At 38.2% G+C, this 19,048-nt stretch overlaps 1 protein-coding gene across 1 annotated transcript in view; it reads left to right on the top strand.

Moving 5' to 3' along the window:
- Positions 1-19,048, top strand: part of LOC139737901 (uncharacterized) — a 41,358-nt gene that overhangs the window by 21,671 nt on the left and 639 nt on the right. Inside the window, exons 15-37 of the mRNA XM_071648570.1 lie at positions 156-290; positions 894-1,081; positions 1,636-1,789; positions 2,076-2,239; positions 3,248-3,350; positions 3,823-4,002; positions 4,763-4,896; positions 5,447-5,587; positions 7,341-7,493; positions 8,429-8,656; positions 8,965-9,124; positions 9,803-9,980; positions 10,694-10,779; positions 11,273-11,368; positions 11,962-12,131; positions 12,421-12,678; positions 13,061-13,233; positions 13,615-13,758; positions 14,459-14,644; positions 15,290-15,384; positions 16,070-16,134; positions 16,948-17,016; positions 17,605-17,731. Coding sequence (XP_071504671.1) covers positions 156-290; positions 894-1,081; positions 1,636-1,789; positions 2,076-2,239; positions 3,248-3,350; positions 3,823-4,002; positions 4,763-4,896; positions 5,447-5,587; positions 7,341-7,493; positions 8,429-8,656; positions 8,965-9,124; positions 9,803-9,980; positions 10,694-10,779; positions 11,273-11,368; positions 11,962-12,131; positions 12,421-12,678; positions 13,061-13,233; positions 13,615-13,758; positions 14,459-14,644; positions 15,290-15,384; positions 16,070-16,134; positions 16,948-17,016; positions 17,605-17,731 — 3,387 coding nt within the window. The remainder of the gene's footprint in view (positions 1-155; positions 291-893; positions 1,082-1,635; positions 1,790-2,075; positions 2,240-3,247; positions 3,351-3,822; positions 4,003-4,762; positions 4,897-5,446; positions 5,588-7,340; positions 7,494-8,428; positions 8,657-8,964; positions 9,125-9,802; positions 9,981-10,693; positions 10,780-11,272; positions 11,369-11,961; positions 12,132-12,420; positions 12,679-13,060; positions 13,234-13,614; positions 13,759-14,458; positions 14,645-15,289; positions 15,385-16,069; positions 16,135-16,947; positions 17,017-17,604; positions 17,732-19,048) is intronic.

Below are 19,048 nucleotides of genomic sequence, written 5' to 3' on the forward strand. Positions count from 1 at the left end.
GCAGTCTCCATACGTGTCTTGGTAATGTCAAAGATAAGAGTATTTTATCAAAAATTAAAGTATAATAAAACAGAGTATCTAGATTGCCTCCCTCATAAGAAGAGGATCTGATTTAAATAACTTTATAAAGCGCCCTCGCCGTTCAATGTTCGCAGATTGCCGTCACCCGCTGGGCATGCAGTCTCGCATGATCAGCTTCGATCGGGTGACAGCTTCCGACCAAGGAACCAAAGGTCATGACCCGGATGAAGCTCGACTACACCTACGACCTTATGGCAGGTACGGGTCAGGTAAGCAATTAAAAAGGGTACAGCTATTCCAATACTTCATTTTTTTTCTTTGTAATATAACAGATACACTACTAATCAGCATGTGTCACGACTATCTTTATCTTAAAACCTGCTACCTGCTCCACTCAACATCGAATGTGCAGCCGATGCGTAAATGAAACACGTTGTTATCTCTGTCTGCAATTGATGGGGTCTAAAGTTTACAACATGACACGAAAGTGTCCATACCCGTGCAAATGACTATATAAATCGTGGAAATGATACTAGATAGTATATAGACACATTGTAAGCAGAATTTGGTCGCAAAACCTTATTCTTGTACGTTCTATATTTTTCTATAAAACTGCTAAAAAAAAAGATATTGGAAAGTATGGAATACGGAATGTTAAGTTTGATCTTGTAATCATAACTGCCAAAGTATTCCTTGCTATTTCACAAGCAGGGCATCAATGGAAAGGTCTCCTTTTTCTCTTTCGTGGTAATGGACTTACCTTAAAACAAAAATGTTTAAAAGGCGCTTAGCTCATTTTACGACCTAACTAGTCATAACAGAAATGTGCTATTTTGGACTCGATTAGTTAACTAAACGACGAATCCCGACAGGTTGGATACCAAGCGTCTCGGACACCAACCAGTGGATCCAGGCTACCATGCTAGAGGTCATTCTCTTCAGAGGAATACATACTCAGGGGAGTAGTGACGTAGAAGCCTGGGTGGAGTCCTTCAAACTCCAGTATTCAAATGACACCTTAGTCTGGACATCAGTCACCACGTTCGATAACGGGTCAGAGGTAAGTTCATTATTATTTCATTTTCTTTAACGTTTCCTGGGGCTGCTGTAGCTGCAAGACATACACTCAGTGCACATAATAAATTTGCTTCACAGAAGAATAATAGACAACACTACAAAAAAAAAAACATAAGACAATGCCACTGAGATGGATATTCCTCTGAATAGAAAACAACATGAGTTGATCTATTCATATTTTCAAAGTTTGTGATAACTACGATGCATGATCTATTCATATTTTCGATAGTATTTGCGATAACTACGATATCCTTTACTTGTTAAAATGTTCGATTGTTTCTTTACATTTTACAGTAACCCAAGCTATATGGGAAATCCATTTAGTGCACATAATGTGAGACAATACATGGCTTATATAGCTGATGTATTTTATGGATTTATGCTTCCTAGAGTACTCGATGTCCGACGATAATGGGGTGTTTTGTTGGGTCGGAATTTTGACGAATATCCACTCATTTTAATGTACTCTTGTGGTGAATTCGATCATTTTAATCCTTCTCAAATATTCCATCACTGCTGTTTGGTTTTGTTGGCCAGGTATTCAGCGGTAATATTGATCAGATCTCCACGGTGTCCCACTCTTTCCCCGACGCCTACGGACTAGTCTTCCGCATCAACCCGCTTTCCTGGCATCTACGAATCGGGCTTCGCTTTGAACTCACCGGCTGCTCGAGAGCTAGGATGTCCAAACGTGAGCATGCGCATTGAACATCTGAGTCACAATGAATTAACCCGTGCATATATACCAAGAAATGGGTATGAGAGGCATTTAATTCGATTGAAAATTGACCTATTCCAGTGGTTGTTGAATCTTGATGTTTATGGTTATGTGTGTCGCATATTTTGATTTCTACTGTTTTATCCATAAAAAAATAATGCAGGTCTTCTAACTTCCATTTATTAATTACACATCATATCATCAACTTTGAAATGCACATTTAGTGATCTCAGATTAAAATCAAATCAAATTTATTCAGATCAAGTGGACTGCGTACGCTGTGAGACGACGTACTACTGTCCGGGGAATGGTTCGCGATACACGTGCGGCCGCTGCGACCCTCCATCGGACCAATGTGATCGCTCACCGGTCGAGCATTCCTACGGACATGCGTCCGAGTGCAGCCCTTGCCCAGAGGGCCACGTAAGTTTGTTATCGGTATTGGATCTAAGCATTTTCGCCATTTTTACTTTTATTCATGGGATTTCATCTCTTTCCTCATATATCATATTTTCCAACGTTCTTTCTCATTTTCCTACTGCTTCCGTTATCATTGTCGCTATTTTCATTTTTTAATTGAATTTCGATGATATGATTCCTTTTTTGTATATACAATGGTCTTTTTTCCTTTTCTGGAAGCATCAGGTTTAACTTCGAATCAACTTAATTCAGCTACCCCCCCCCCCCCCCATAAAGTTAGTGAGCGAGTGAGGCTGGTTTGCTTTAAAATGAATGCTCTAGTATTGGTATCGAATTGAAAAGTAGTTATACTTTAATTGGATGAATTTGATAATTGTTTGCGAATGAATAGGAGAAAATGAATGAAAGAGACTTGAATTTATATATACGATATATATATATATATATATATAAGTAAGCGGGACAGGAATTGCTTGAAAGAAAAAAGACAATGCTTATCACTAAGACCATGCTCAAGTGAAAGTGATTTTTTTTTATTATGTTGAAATGACAGTAATCTGACTTCACAATGTTAATGCGAAAGTAGAACGTATTGATGGACCAAAAATAAAGAACGGCAATAGCTTAAACTTCGTTGTTACAACACCAACGAAATAATTTATTCACCTCATTCCCTCATAGATTTGCCACAATGGTTATGCTTGGCTCTGTCCACCATACACATACGCCGTTTGCAACGAGACAGTGAGTATTACAATTTATGAACAATTACGTTAATAATATAATCATAAAGTATATCTATAATTTGTCGCGATGAACGCAATATTTGTTGTTTCCGAAATAATCGTTGAAGAGTGGCTGGATTTCTGGCTCTGACAATAACTTGATAATCTTCTTAAACTTTTCATTGTTGTGTGTACACTCAGATCATCTGTAATTATATCCATCCATCTGTGTATTATTTGTCTATCTATTCATCAAACCCCTCTAAAATGTCTATCATTTCTGCAGCACTGTTCGAATGATTGCTTAGACTGCCCGTCAGGCTCGGCCTGTTTTGACGGTGTGAAGACAGAGTGTAAGCCCGGCTTTTACTCCGTGGGTTACGGACAAGGTAAAGTGGCTCCCCTATAATTAAAGCAATAAGTGTTTGTTTTTCTGTGTGTGTGTGTGTGTGTGTGTGTGTGTGTGTGTGTGTGTGTTTTGTTGTTGTTGTTGTTGTTGTTGTTGTTGTTTTGGGATGGGGAGAAATAACATTTGCAGTAACTTTATTGACGAAGTTTTCGACTTTTGGTAATGATATACTCACTATACAGTGCCATGTATCATTGTATTAATCTCAAGTATTAAAAGTTTTCATATTGTCACTTTCTTCTCAGATTTAACGGAAAGTTAAAAAAGAAATGCGAAGAACGCCATAACAGCTTAAAAGAAAGAGCAGCTAATTTGTGTTGAGCATACTCAATCTCGAAACTAAAAACTTGCCAAACTCATACCCAAGGGAAGTTACGAAAAAGTACTTTCAGTGAAGTAGTATGGTCCTTGGTTACATAAGTACTTACCCCATGTTTCGTTCATATCGGCAGACGAGTGCCTCCCGTGTCAGGACGGCTCATACCAGCCGCTTTCCCGCCAAACTTCGTGTCGCTGTTGTCCTCCGGGATTCTACAGCACGGAGGGAAAGACGGAGTGCGCCCCCTGTAAGGTCAACCAGTTCTCAGACAGCGAGTGCGGCACGTGCCAAACGTGCACCTCGGCTGACGAGTGTAAGTCTGATTGATATCGATATAAGCATCGATCATTCACAAAAATTGTCATGAGATAGCCATCAACTATACAATTATGACTGTACTATTCTATGCAGTTATAAAGCAGTTCTATCACAAGAAACTGAGTCACTTCATGGAAGTTCATGCACTCAATTATCTTCATCGAAAGAGGAATACTTTGTCCTTTCTTCTTCTTTTTTTGGCCTTGATCACGACTTTCACTTCTTGATGAGCTGTGCTGAGTCATCACTCCGAACATGCCTATCGAATATCGATATAGGATTGCCTCGCGAACTACACCTTTATAAATATATTTTAAAGACTTTCATCTTTTCTGTATTATATTTATGAAAATCAAAATATTCTTATTACAACATGTTACTCTCGTGCCAACGTCGTACACGACCATTTGACAGTATTGGCGACAGGTTTGCATATTCTCATGACGTTTCGTATCGAATTGTCTGGAACAAACTTGAGTTTCTCAAGTTACAGCCTTGTTCAAATAATTATATTGTCTTACTTTGTGTGTTTGCTTTGGTTTTTGTTGTTGGTGGTTTTTGTTCTTTCGATTGTGGTGGGCTGAATAATTTCGTCAAAATGGCAATTTTCATATGCATGGCAATGGTTATGACATACAGAAGTGAAGGAACAATGAACTGTACCCACATGATCAATCAAAAACGCACAAGCGTACGTACATGGTAAGCCAATCAACCCCTAATAGACGTCAATAACATGATGTTGAATTTCACAGGTCCATGCTTGCAACAGCCCGGACCGTGTATTGAAGGTGTGCGATGTGTCAACGTTGGGGGCGGCACATACCGTTGCTTGGATTGTCCGCCAGGATATAACGGCACTGAAGGCAACTGTGCTGATATTGATGAGGTAACAGCCTTTGAGAACGTAGAAATAAAGAGTATTTTATTCATCATAGAATTCATCCAGTTGAAGTGAACGCATCTGTAATATGAATCCAAACACGCCAAATGTTTGATGGGGCAGCGTCACGATTAAGCTAATAAGTGTGTAGGCCTACATTAACTTTTAGAAATTGTAATCGCAAACGCTATGAACACGCAAGCGATGTATGTTTGTATAATAAATCTCCCCTTCAAAAGGTAAATATAAATTCAAGGTACAATAAAAAAGTGAACATGATATTTCACTTTGTAGATTCAGGCGACGCCGGTTAGAACGAGGTCCTTGGACCGGCAGTTTTCTTTCGTCACATCGAAAATATCGCTAAGAGTCGAATTAAAAAATAATACAAGGCCATAGAAGCGATAATTCTGGAACCTGAATTTTTACTTCGTTATAAAGCGAATCTCGTTGTAACCGTCTTCGTTATGATGGGAATGCTCTGTACTTAAAAAAAAAAAAAAAAAAAAAAAAAAGATTTTTATGTGGCTTTCATCTAATCTACTTGTGTTTTTAGTGTGCCGTTGACAACCCGTGCTGGGAGCCGGCAGAATGCCTCAACCTCGTGCCCGGCTACGTCTGCGGACGCTGTCCCGCTGGGCACGAGGGTGAGGTCACCCATGGCTACGGGCTGGAACACACGAGAAACTATCGACAGGTAAAGTCAAAACGACACAAAATGTCCTGTTTATTTGCGAAATGAGTTTTTACTGAATAATTGTTGACAAACTTAGCGTTACAAAAGGTTGTTATGGTTCATTAGCTGAAGTGATATGGGTTTTATCCGTCCTGGTAAAGAGCCAATAAAACTCACATTTAAAGCCTAACCCATTATGGATGACAAATTTCGACTCAGTTGAACATTGAGGGAACTTGACATCCCGTTGTCGTAAATACCTCCCATTGCTGTGACAAATGTTAAGAAAAGAGCTCTTCCAATGAGGAAAGAAACACAAAGATTCATGAGGTCTATTTGTTTGATCGGATACGGTCCTCACAGTTTTTGTCCATTTGTCTCGTGTATGCAAATTTTTATCGTATCAAACATAGTAATTATTGAATAAACGAGTGAAAAATGTATTCGTGCCCTAAAAAGAAGAGTATTATTTGTTTTTCTTCCTCACCTCTAACTTTGCGATCGTCAATTGATGGAAATGAAAATAGATTTGAATCTGGAATCTGGAATCTGGAATCTTGAATTACTACTCATTTGGCATAAAGTCAGATCACCTTCCTGACAAGTTAGAAATGTACATCATCAATCCGGCGGCTTGGGTCCTGTTGCATAAAACTTTTTTGTTGCTTGTGAATAGTTACATTAAACTGTTTCTCTGGGGGGAAACTCTGGTATTAAAAGAAATGAAAACTCAGGTTAGTATGATTCTTTTATCTCATTAAAGGGGAGAAAAAAAACTCGATGAAAAAGTAGTCTAAAGTTTCCGAGGAAAAGAAAGTTTTATGCAAACAGACCCCAGGTTTGAAGTGTATAATGATTGTTGTCAGTTATTTTGACCGATTATTTCCAGGTCTGTGTTGATGTTGACGAATGTAGCGTTTCTAATGGTGGGTGCCATCCGAATGCTGAGTGCATAAATACGCAGGTGAGATTCGCGTGTATACTGTATTCTTCACGTGATTGCACACAACTTATTTTGTTACGTGTGAGGAGTCATTACATTTTATTATCATGTTCAGTAGTTTGTATGATTCGTTATGTGTGTGTGTGTGTGTGTGTGTGTGTGTGTGTGTGTGTGTGTGTGTGTGCGTGTGTGCGTCTATATAATCGAGGAGCAGTTATGCATTGTAGAATAGACCGTCGTGATCGTTTATTAGTAGAATATTAACAACGTTTGTTAAGAGATGGCTAACAGCAGTTTTGTTTTCCCTTTTTAAGGATTTTTAATCGCCGGCAGTTGTTCAACTTCAGATTTCAACTTCAAATCAGACAGGAATGTAAATTAACCCTAAAATGTTATGTAATTGTAATAGTGACAGGTTATCCGGCCACACATCGGACATGTATGATCAGTTTCCGATTATAGGTAAAGTGAAAACCAACCAAGTGAGGTAGAACTTTTATGCTAAAGTGCATGCGAGGTATCACGAGTCCGATGGTTTCAAGTCTCCTCAGAATTAAGTGAGGGACTGGACGGTAAGAATACGGTTTCTTACTTTACGATCTCTGTCGCCATTGCACCCTAGCCGGTAGCACGAGATTTCAAGCCCGTGGTCTCATGAGCTACAAAAAGTCGAAAGTATTACGAGCCACAAAAGCCATCCATAACACCCGCCTCAGTCTTTAATATAGATAAAGTTCTCATACATTACTTGCGTCGTGTGAATATATGATACAAATTAATTATAATTCCATTGCCATTGTATTTCCTCGCTAATGGTGAACTTTCTCCCAGGGAGGGCATCACTGCGGCTCCTGTCTCCATGGTTACGTCGGGACCAACGAGGAAGGCTGTTTCCTGCCCGTAGACCACTGCGCCGAAAACTCAAGTGAGTGCGACCCCAACGCCATCTGCATGTACACGGGACCAGGAACTTACTACTGCGAGGTAATAACGAGCTTCGATTATGAATCCGAGTTAAGAGCACTGTAACTGGCCAGACGGCCATAACTGGGGGCTTCCAAAGAAGAACAAAGTCACTTCCAGTCGTGGGATATTCAGCGTTACTACATTATGTCAGTGCATTACTCTTCTCTTATGTGAGGAAAACTTGAAGTCCCTAGTTAGAAATCACTGTATAAAACAGTACCCAAACCGATTTGGTCTATACTGAGCTGCGCTGTATATCTTGCCCTCCATGTTCAGCACTATCGTCATTGTATGTCAAGCATCTTTGCTTTACAACACATTATCCTGGGAGTATAGTAATTATATTTGTCATATTCAGAATATGCGTACTTGTGCGTTTATTTCATTCATGTCATTAGCACGAGGTATTCGTGCCGGCCGTCATCGCACACTCTTGCAAACTGCAAATTGAGGATTCCTTTATTGAAGTAGAAGCATAGTTTCACCACCAGAGTTTACAGGAACAATAATGTGCAAATATGGACGTAATACCCACACCACCATGATAAATTACGTAGTTTGATAGAAAAAAAAATGTCGGTATAGAGAGCAAGATTAAAAGATGGCTAGCAATAAGGATAGACAGATGGATATGTCAAGATAGGTAGAATTATGATGTTGACGTTATGTAGATAAAATATTTATGACAGTTGTCATTATCACTACCGTGTAACGAGGTAATAACGGCACATACCTGCCCAGCCTTGCTAAGATAGAAGCAGTCTTCTGATGCAATCAAGTCCAATCTGTACTTGATAGTAAACTGTCAGTTTTCGTAAGTTTTTCCTTCGTATTCCATCATCTTTTTAAATCAAGTATAAGAGCCGAATTGTCATTGACATAATCTAAGCTTTGTAACTGTGCACATCAGTTAACATCCGGCCTTCCTTGTCCGGTTTCCCTGACACTGACAGTGCGATGCCGACATGGGCTGGGCCGGGGACGGCTTTGTCTGTGGTCGAGATGAAGACCTGGACGGGCAGGTGGACACGAGGCTTGTGTGTCGACAGCCGAACGACACGCGCTGTGTACCGGACAACTGTCTCGGGTATCCCAACAGCGGACAAGAAGACGCCGACGATGACAAGACTGGCGACTCTTGCGACCCCGATGCCGACAACGACTTCATCAAGAACGATGAGGTCTGTTTATCAAACCTTAATGTAACGTTAACCGTTCTTGTTATACCTATCATAAATCTAATTTGATGACAAAGTGGCAAGTAGTTTTTCAGGTATAGTGAAGCAATTTGTACTGATCTTAAAATCTTTTAGACATTACAACTATGCAATTATGTATAGATAGATGATGCTGCACACGCACTTTTCAAAAGTTGTGATTTGGTCTTAGTATTAACATGTTCCTGAATTTTCCTGGAGAATCACTAATATTGTATTAATGTTGATATGATTTAATGTTAAAACTTTTGTTTTATGATTTTTGAACTCAGGACAACTGCCCTCTAGTGTCCAATTTTGACCAGGCAAACAGCGATGGAGATCGGGTCGGCGATGCCTGCGACAATTGTCCGGGAACATCAAATACCAAGCAGGATAACGATGACGATGACGCATCCGGGAACGCATGCGACACCGACGACGACAATGATGGTATGTAAATACAAAACATTCAAACATATGATAGGACATGAGCTGAAGTATGTATAGGTCATACTTTCTTGCATGCCCAAAACAACAACAACAAATACATTGCAGTATCAGATTCGTATTCCCTTCGCGAGTATTATTCAATTCAATTCAAATGATGTTATTTCCCTGTAAAGTAATACAAAGCAATGAACATAGCATTTACATGATTACATGATATTTTAAGGAACTTGGAATCACATAAATTTCAACAAAACATGGATACGATATTTAATAAAATCAACTTTGGTTTTTAGATAAAGGAAAGAGTAAGCAATTTGCAATTACAATTTTTATTATTCATTATGCACAACATAGTGACTATAGTACATGCAGTTTGAACACGATTTTCCTATAAAAGCCTATTGATTAAAAGTGACACAAAAATCCAATATTTACTGTCCATGAAAATAAATTCGATTACACGAGTAGCGAATCAAATCAGATTCAATAGTAAACGAACACTGCTTTCATATTACCCACTTCCCTGTGCAAAGAATCTACTAACCATCCTAGTTTTTGTGCGAGTCATTGCAAGCCACCTGAATTTCGAAATGAATGTTTTTAATTTCTGCGAGATATTCTCTGGTATTATTTGTTGGTCTTATTCTGTTATTTTTCTGCTTCGTTTCCTGATTCCAGGCATCATTGACGGCTCGGATAACTGTCCGACAAAACCGAACTCTGATCAGACCGACACAGATGGCGATGGAGTTGGAGACGCGTGTGACAACTGCCCTCTAGTGGCAAGCGATGGACAGACGGACTCCAACAAGAATGGCTACGGAAACGCGTGCGATGACGACTCCAACGTTGATGAGTAAGCGTTAATGAGCACTTAAGGTAGCTTCCATTTTTGTTTTTAGTATGAAATGTAATTGTTTTCTAAAGTTGTAATACTTCACTGACATTCATATATTCATTTGTCGATTCATAACAGCGAAAATTAGAAAGTACCAAGAATATGACAGTGATTTTCGAGCTTTGCCGTTGCGTTGACAAACTCTCACGATAATAGTTGTCAGTAACACTCATATCTAAACGACGTCACAATGAATATTAGATATCAAGAATACTTTCATCCACTCTAGTTATTGGATCCCTGTTTAATACTTCGAAACTCTAAAAAAAAAGATCTTTCTATATAGTTTTTTTCAACTTGCTTTACTGAGCCTTATACACACTGGATAGATCTACGAATTTGTGAATTTATACGAAAACAGTTGTAAAATGTGTGATCATGAAAGACCACACAAGAAGTCAATATGAACGCGATGTGTCCAAACTAACTGAAGTTAACATTATTTGTATTCAAGCAAACAGCAAACCGGCAAGTCCTAATGACCACTCAGAATATGGTATCTAAGTTTCATCCTGCCATAACACAATAGCAAGCGTCCTTGTTCTTGAGCTTGCCACACTATGAAGTGCCGCGTGCAATTATTTATTGATACTTGAACGACGAAATGCACGTTGTCGGAAAAATGTTACAAATGCTTACGGCATTGTTCTTTCCGGTTCCTTCCGTCAAAGGGACGGTGACGGAGCGTACGACTATGACGATAACTGTCCCAGCGTGCAAAATGGGGAACAGACGGACACGGACGATGATGGAATAGGTGAACACAAATTACGCAGACACTTTCTTCTTTTGTGCCTGACATAATCAATATGATTATACCAGCTTGTTTATTGTTCAAATTAAACGTTGAGGTATTTTAGAGACTTCGATTGATATCCAAAAGAATAAAATGAATAATTCAATAATGAACAGAGAATTGTTTATGCTTAATTAACTAAACTCAATTGACGATGTTAAATGTACAATATGAAATCATGATACTACATGAATATGTTTGCTTGCCAGTAATTCAAACAAAATCTACACTTCTTCCGTTTGGATGCAATGTTATAACCTTCGACAGAACATATTTAAAGGCAAACACACGTAACACAGCTCTGATTTTCTAGATTTCGACTCTGAAGTATTTTTGGGAGAACGATTTCAACGCCTTTGCGACAAATTCGTATCGTTAATGTAAGTTCAGTCCGCTCTCTGGTATTGTCCCAGCCTTCATTTTGATGTAACTGTTGATGTCTCAATCAATTCAGGGGACGAATGTGACGATGACATGGATGGCGATGGTATCCCCGATGAAAATGACAACTGCCCTCTGGTGGCCAATGTGGACCAGGAAGACACCAACCGTAACTTTTCTTTCTCTCTCTACATTACATCTAATATCTCTCTCTCTCCCCTCTCTCTCTTTCTCTTTATCAAGCTATCTAACTATCTATCTATACAATATCATGATTCTACATAATCATACAAAATTATCTATCTATCTTTCTCCCAACCTATCTATGTATGTATGTATCTATCTATTTATCTATCTATCTTTTGCTTTTGAGCACGTCAGCTTGCATTTTGTAAACTTTCAGCCACTATGTGATAGCGCCTATATGTCGAACAGCCTGTATTCAAAGTTTATAAGTGCTGTGTAGAAAGTGTGTTGAAAGCATGTCCCATGTCACAAGGTAACATCCTAGTGACACTTTGCCGGATGAAGCGATCCTAGTGTATCCATCAAGTAGAAAATGATGTAGGACAGTAAGTTCTACTAGTATATGAACGTGCCCACCAGCTGTAATAAATTCAAACATTTAAACATCTCATTCTTCAGCACTTCACTTTCCGTTTTTGTACCATTTCTACCCACACAAATATGCGAAAGATGGAAATAATTTGCTGTATCTGTGAGCTAAAGTAAAATTTTATTTGAACTGAAATCATCGCACAGATAACCTCATCGGTGACGTTTGCGAGCAGGATACTGACGGAGACGGATATCCGGATCCATTTGACAACTGTCCCCGGAGCAAACAGTACCATTCAGCTTCTTTCATCGACGGATACTCGTCGAATCTTAAAGCCAACGCATACACCCCAACGTGGTACTTCAAACACGAGGTCTGTGCCATACTCTTAAACATAGTATTGTATTTTTTAGTATAGTATCTGCTAAGTTCGATCTCATTTAATGCGTAATCCCGCGATTATCATTGCAATATACCCCGTAGCGTTTTACGTTATTTAAGCATACTCTGACTGCACATACTTTGATTGATATGTAGCCTCTATCATTATGTAGTTTAGAAATGTATGATAACAGTTGAAAATGTTTGTGACGCTATACTTGTTTTTAAACGCAGAAATCAAATAAGATTGAATGAAATCATTATTATCATTATTGTACAAGGGGCGGGAGGTCACTGGTCCGTTCAACGCCGAGCCGTCCAGCCTGGTCAGCCGGGACAATCTCGGGGATGTGAACTTCACGGGAACGATGTACGTTGACCAGTCCCCTGAGTCGGGACAGGACAATTCCATCGGGATCGTGTTCGGCTACCAGAGCAACAACGACTTCTACCTGGTTCAGTGGTGGCGGGACTATCGCTTGTTGAGTTCGGCTCCGTATTCCCGACACATACACTCGTTGAAGGGTGTCATGATAAAAGTACGAAAAGTCGCATCCTTGACGAATGATTACTAATATAGGGCCTATACAATATTTATATTATTAGTACCATTATTACTTCTTACGATATAAAGCATTGTCAGTCAATTTACTGTTAATTAGGTGAATCTTCAAGAAGTTTCATGAGACCTGAAAAATGTCCTGATGAAGAATTACATGTATATGAAAAAAAAAGAAAAGATGCATATATACTATATAATCATAGACGCTTTTCACTGTGTCTTGGTACATGCGATAGACAATGCTGGAGAATGGACAGAAATAGAATGATAAGATGCAAACAAAATCAAGAAAGCATGATTTATTACTCGGCGACCATGTGGTCTCATTGTTTTTACTTTTCCCTTACCCGTCATTTCAGCGAGTGACGGCTCCGTCCGCGACAGGGGACACCATGTTTTACGCCCTCTATCGACACGATAATCATGGCGGCTACACCAAGGTTCTCTGGCATGACAGGCCAAGCACGACGTGGGAATACCGCACGTCTTACCGCTGGCGGCTCACTTTCAGACCGTCTATCGGCATGTTTAGGTATAGACTCATTAAGTGTAGTGTGCTACATCTTTCTCGCTTATCATTGAAGCAAGAGTAGCTGTTTGGCGAGCATGGATTTCTGATTGAACACAGTACTTAACTTTAACTTCGTAAAACTGTAAAAGCAGCCACCTGCTGCCAACTATATCATAACTTGTCCCACGTTGCTTGTATGAGTCACGTAATCATAAACAACACAAAACTAGAACAAGCACAAAGCGGCATGAAAGCCGCCGTCTCTAAAATGCCGAAGATTTCGTGAAGAGCGTAAGAGATTATCGAACGAGAATTGTTTATGCCTTGCATTACCTTACTTTTTTTCGGAGAACCTACTATGATCACAGTTTTCACCATTTGATGTTTCTTCGTGTTGCATAGACTTTACATCTATTCAAACAATGGTTTGATAGTGGACTCGGGGGAAGTATTTGACATCGCTTTTCAAGGCGGTAAGGTGGGACTCTTTCAGCTGGATCAACACAATATCATTTGGTCGAATCTCAATTACCAGTGCCTGGAAAGGTATGAAAAGAAATTGATTTTTTACTCACACGTTTAGTTGTATGAGTTTTAGCTAAACTCTAGATAATCTATCCATCTTGACAGTGCTCCTAACAAATCTTGCGCTACATGCCAAATTTACGGCTACTTGTGTCATATTCGTTGCGCTATATCAATTTCAAGCTACCAATCAAAAAAGAGCAAGGAATCAAGTAATCGTGTTTTCAATCTCATGTGAGGAGTAAAGCAAATTGATATCATCATTTTTTTTTCATTTTGTATTATGTAATAATCTATGGAATGGATGTGTGTATGTATCATGTGGTATATTTCAAATGAATATTTGTTAAAAGCTAACCGTTTAAGCATCAATGAAAGATAATGAATATTAATCAAGTGATTATTTTGTTTATATTCATGGATTTACTATTTACATTTTGATTCTATGTACAAATGTATTTTTTTTTAGTGTTTTTTGTTGAGAAAGGAGACTTTGATAACACTTGCGATTTTTGGTTTCTGTTTTTGTTTGTTTGTTTGTTTGTTTTTTGCTATACTTCCTTCCATCTCGCAGCATGAACCCTTTGAAAAAGTGTGTCCGTAAGTTTATAGGACCATAATGTTTTTTTCGTGTGTGTGTGTGTGTGTTTGTTTTTTGTTTTTTTGGTGTCTGTGTGAAATATTTGTGTAATTTTGACGTGTCGCTCGTATCTTCCCGCAGTATCAACGATGCCATCGTCTTTAGTGACGACGAAGGTTACGTCATACTAGGTGACGTCACTGAACTAAAAATAGACGTTCACCTGACCATGATTGCTTGTTGTTTCATCGATGGCTCCGACCCTTCTCAGATCTTTCCTATCTTTGGGACAAGCGATGGATTCTTCAATTTGTATGTCCAGAACCAGTAAGTTGACTATTCACTTTGATTTTATATTTATGTTTTCTGATGTATTTATGTGTTTATTCATCGTTTTATTTGTTTCGTCATTCATTCATTTGTTTGTGTGTTTACTATTTGTTTATTCATTTATTTGTCTATGTATTTGTTGGTGGTACCAATGCGTTTGGTTTTGATTTACGTCTGTAGACTTTCATTTCTATTTAGGTTTCATTCACCTTAAAGAAATAGCATAGAAAGGAGTATGACTTGAATATTACTGATTTTTCATAGTTTATGAAGGATCTGAAAGAGCTGATAAATAAATTATCCCAATGTTTATTTCGCGATAAAAACCCCCAATGTTCCACATGTCTACGACATTTGGAATTGTGATACACACATGGCAAAGTAGGACTGGGCCCCGTTGCATAAAAGGTACTCTTATGATAAATTTGCCATCCAGTGGTAACTTATACCATGGCAACAATACCCAACAGCCAATCAAAATTAAGAATTCCATGGAAGTTACCATTGGATGGCAAAGTTACCATATTAGTAACCTTTATGCAACGGGCCCCTGATGATCTGTGGAAATCATTGCTGAAACTAATGTTTTCACCAGTCTCGTTATTCCGCAATAATCTATCCATCGCAATTTGCTCAATGCAGTACGCTCATTGGACAATATGGTGACGTCATGGCAGAGATGTCAGGGGTCACTTATAATGAGTGGATTTACGTGACGGTCAGCTGTCAGCCAGGCGGTAAGATATGACATTATAATGATGATTATCGCTCACTATGTGTGTAGAAATTACAACCTTAAGATTTGCTTTCGTTTTGTGGAAAGAGTCGATTTCAATGTGCAATGTTTTAGACGGATGTTTTTGATATCTTTCATTCTATGAATCTGTTATTGTCTTCTACAAATTCCGAAGTATTCAAACTGCACAGTTTCATGTAAAAGTGTAAGCAATTCAGCCTGTGGATTGCCGTGGATGATTTTTGGTAAAATACCTTTCAATCAAAGAAGCAATCAATGAATCAATCAATCAGTTATGATACTCATTATGGTAGTTTGTGCTTCTTCTTCTTCTTCTTTTCTTTTTGACAGGGGGATATTTCTTGTCTTTAGAGTTGTTGTGAAGTTGTTGTGTTTTTTATTTGGGGAAAGAAGGAGGGAGAGTCCCCCCAGGAATACAAGGCATCTTGCGGAACGTACAATGTTGTGCCGCACTGTTGCGTCACAATTAAATAATTACATTAATTCAGAATCCCCAAGAGTGCTCTGTGATGGTCCGATAATAATCTTCATTGCCTTTACCTTTCAAGTACATGTTCTTTCCCAACTTATTTTTTACTCGTTCTTTCTGTGCTGCCTTTCATAATGTCCATAGCAACTCGGAAAGAAGTAAAATCTTTCGTGTTCTTTCTTCCAAACGTAAACAGTTGATTTCAGAGTGTTCCTTAATGAGGTGATGGCATCGACAGACCTGCAAATGATACAAGGCTGGGTGAGTTGATAAAACGTGAAAGTGTCCCGAGGATTATGATTATATACTGTTCTAAATTATAAACATGTTTGCTATCGCAGACACAATGTAAGCATGTGATTACGTGAAGGTCTTAAAGGCTATTGCAGTGCAAGTGAAGGAAAGCTCAATTTGTTTATTTGTTTGTTTGTTTGTTTGTTTGTTTGTTTGTTTGTTTGATGTATTGATTCAGTGTATGATTCAGTGATAGCTTTACATAAAACGATAAAAAATTTTCCTTTGGCTATCCGCAATTCTTGAGATGCCGTCACCTTCTAGAGTAATTCGCAAATTTTTCTTGTGAATTCCTCTTTTCCATGTAGAGTGGGATAAATTAAGATTGTATTGCTTACATGTTTATTCATCCAAACCAGAGTTGATATCATCATAATAATTGTATTCATGTTTTGTTGAAACTTACGTGATTCAAAGTTCCTTTATGTACTCATGTAAGCGTTATGTATATTACTTTGTATTACTTTATATGGAAATAAAATCATTTTGAATTGAATTGAATTGAATTGAATCGAATTGAATTGAATTGAATTGAATTCATCTGCGTCTTTATGTTGATTATAACGGCGGAGCTGTTTGAGCAAAGTAAAGCACGCAGGAAATAATTAGTGATAATCAGCTAAATTGGAGTATCTGTTTGAAACTACTTCTTCCTTTTTTTTCCTTTGTTCTGTTTTCATTTGAAGGGAGTCGCCATCCTCTCAAGGGAAAGAATTAAAAAACAAAGAAATAAACAAAACTGCACATTTTTTATCATTTGTTTTTGTCCATCTCAAACAGGATTCCCACACAAAGATGTACCTCGGCCGCGATAGTTCAAAAAGGTTCTTCAGGGGAATGTTTGATGAGGTGAGTTACTGTAGACGACGTGTTTTGACATACAGAACTCATATATTACAATAATGATTATAGCATGGCAAATCCGAAATACAGTGGATCCCTGTAAAGGAGTTCTTTGGACAGACCTATCTTGGAAAAGTTATGACATACGCAGCATGTATATATGAATATATATATATATATATATATATATATATATATATATATATATATATATCATTATACATATATACATACATACATATATGTATGTATATATCATTATACGAGACATAGAAAAGGCTAAACCCATTTTCTCAATCTACAAGAAAACAAAGGGATGATATATTCTGCTCATGGGGGAAGGTTGCCATGGCATTTTTGTTTCTTTCTGTCTAGGCTATATTGGTAATTCACTGATCAATATTACTTCAAATGATAATGTTGTGTTTCACAAATATACTACCAGTAGTGTTGCAGGCCAACAGACTTACCTCTGTTGATAAGAATGTTTAAATCATTCCAAACATTCTGTTTTACAGCACTTGTGTTTAGCACCCTTTTATCATGCTTATTGTATCTTTCGATCGTCTACTAGTATTTCTTTTTGGTTCCAAGGTGGCCATCTTCCACACTGTCCTTTCTCAGTCCGACATTGAGGCGGGTATGAAGCAGGCTGGTTTCTCTTTCCATTACGAGAATAAACTCATCACTGCTCACTTCACCATGGACCAGCGTCAGAAAGGTAAAAAGGCTCCAACTTTATTTTCACGGGCAGCATGTTTGACGTTAAGTAAATATCGGGTATAGTTTATTACAAAAGGAGACTTATGGAAGTCAAAGAGTTCCATGTATACTATGATTATTATCCACACAGTGTTTATGGGTGTAGCTGCATATCCAAATTAGATAACGCTTCTATCTCATCAAAATGTCCTCTTTCCCTGCAGATAAGAATCTCCACAAAGTCGGGGGGAGGCGGTTGTAACATGAAACAATAAGAAATAAAGCGATAACAACAATCCCTGCTGGAAAGAGCGCAGTGTCCAACAGTGTGAAACACAATGTGAAACAGAGTGTGAGCACAGTGTAAACACAGTGTGAAATCTCTTCACACTGTTATTCAACATTGTGGACACATTATGAATCATAAGTTCGCATCAGTGTAATATCTCTTAAAGGACAAGTTCACCGTCATATACATGTGGATTGAGTGAAGGCAACAATGTTAGTAGAACACATCAGTGAAAGTTTGGGGAAAATCCGACAATCCGTTCAAAAGTTATGAATTTTTAAAATATGTGTACAATCACTGCTGGAGGAGAAGACTACTACAGTGTATGATGTCACATGCGTACAACGATACAAGGAGAATCAAAAGAGAATTTCACAAAACTTGACTTTTTGAATAAAGTGCACATTTCCTCGACTTGTTACTTACTTATGTTAGGGGTAATATTATTTCCCCTGACTTCTGAAAGAGAGAAGTCAAGTGTTCTTTTATCATGTGAGAAAAGTGAGAATATCTTGAATTTTCTTTATACTTTCTTTATACAGTTGTACTCATATGACATCACAAGCAATAGTAGTCTTCTCATCCAGCCGTGACTGAGCAGAAACTTCAAAAATTCATAACTTTTGAACGGATTGTCCGATTTTCCTCAAACTCTCATTGATGTGTTCTACTAATATTGCTGCATTTACTCAACCCACATGTCTATGAAGGTGAACTTGTCCTTTAACATTGTTATTCAACACTGTGGCACATTGTGAATCACAAGTTCACAATGTGAAACAGAACACTACTATGTGAACACTGTGTGAAAAAATCATATCACACTGTGAAATCATCTTCATACTGTTAAATCTGAACGTTTTCACATAGTCGACTATGTGAACACAGTGTGAACACACTGATGGGACACAGTGACTGTGTTCCTTCCAGCAGGGTTGGGATGTCTTCTGCGCCTAGAATATTATCGGTTTCAGTCTCGTTGTAATCACAATACAATGACCATTAGGTATAGGTTGTTGCAGTTACTGAATTTTGGAGTATGAAAAC

The sequence above is a fragment of the Diadema antillarum genome, unplaced genomic scaffold (assembly GCF_040938485.1).
Source record: "Diadema antillarum isolate AM-2024a unplaced genomic scaffold, OU_Dant_1.0 seq00000713_RagTag, whole genome shotgun sequence".
Classification (NCBI taxonomy): Eukaryota; Metazoa; Echinodermata; class Echinoidea; order Diadematoida; family Diadematidae; genus Diadema; species Diadema antillarum.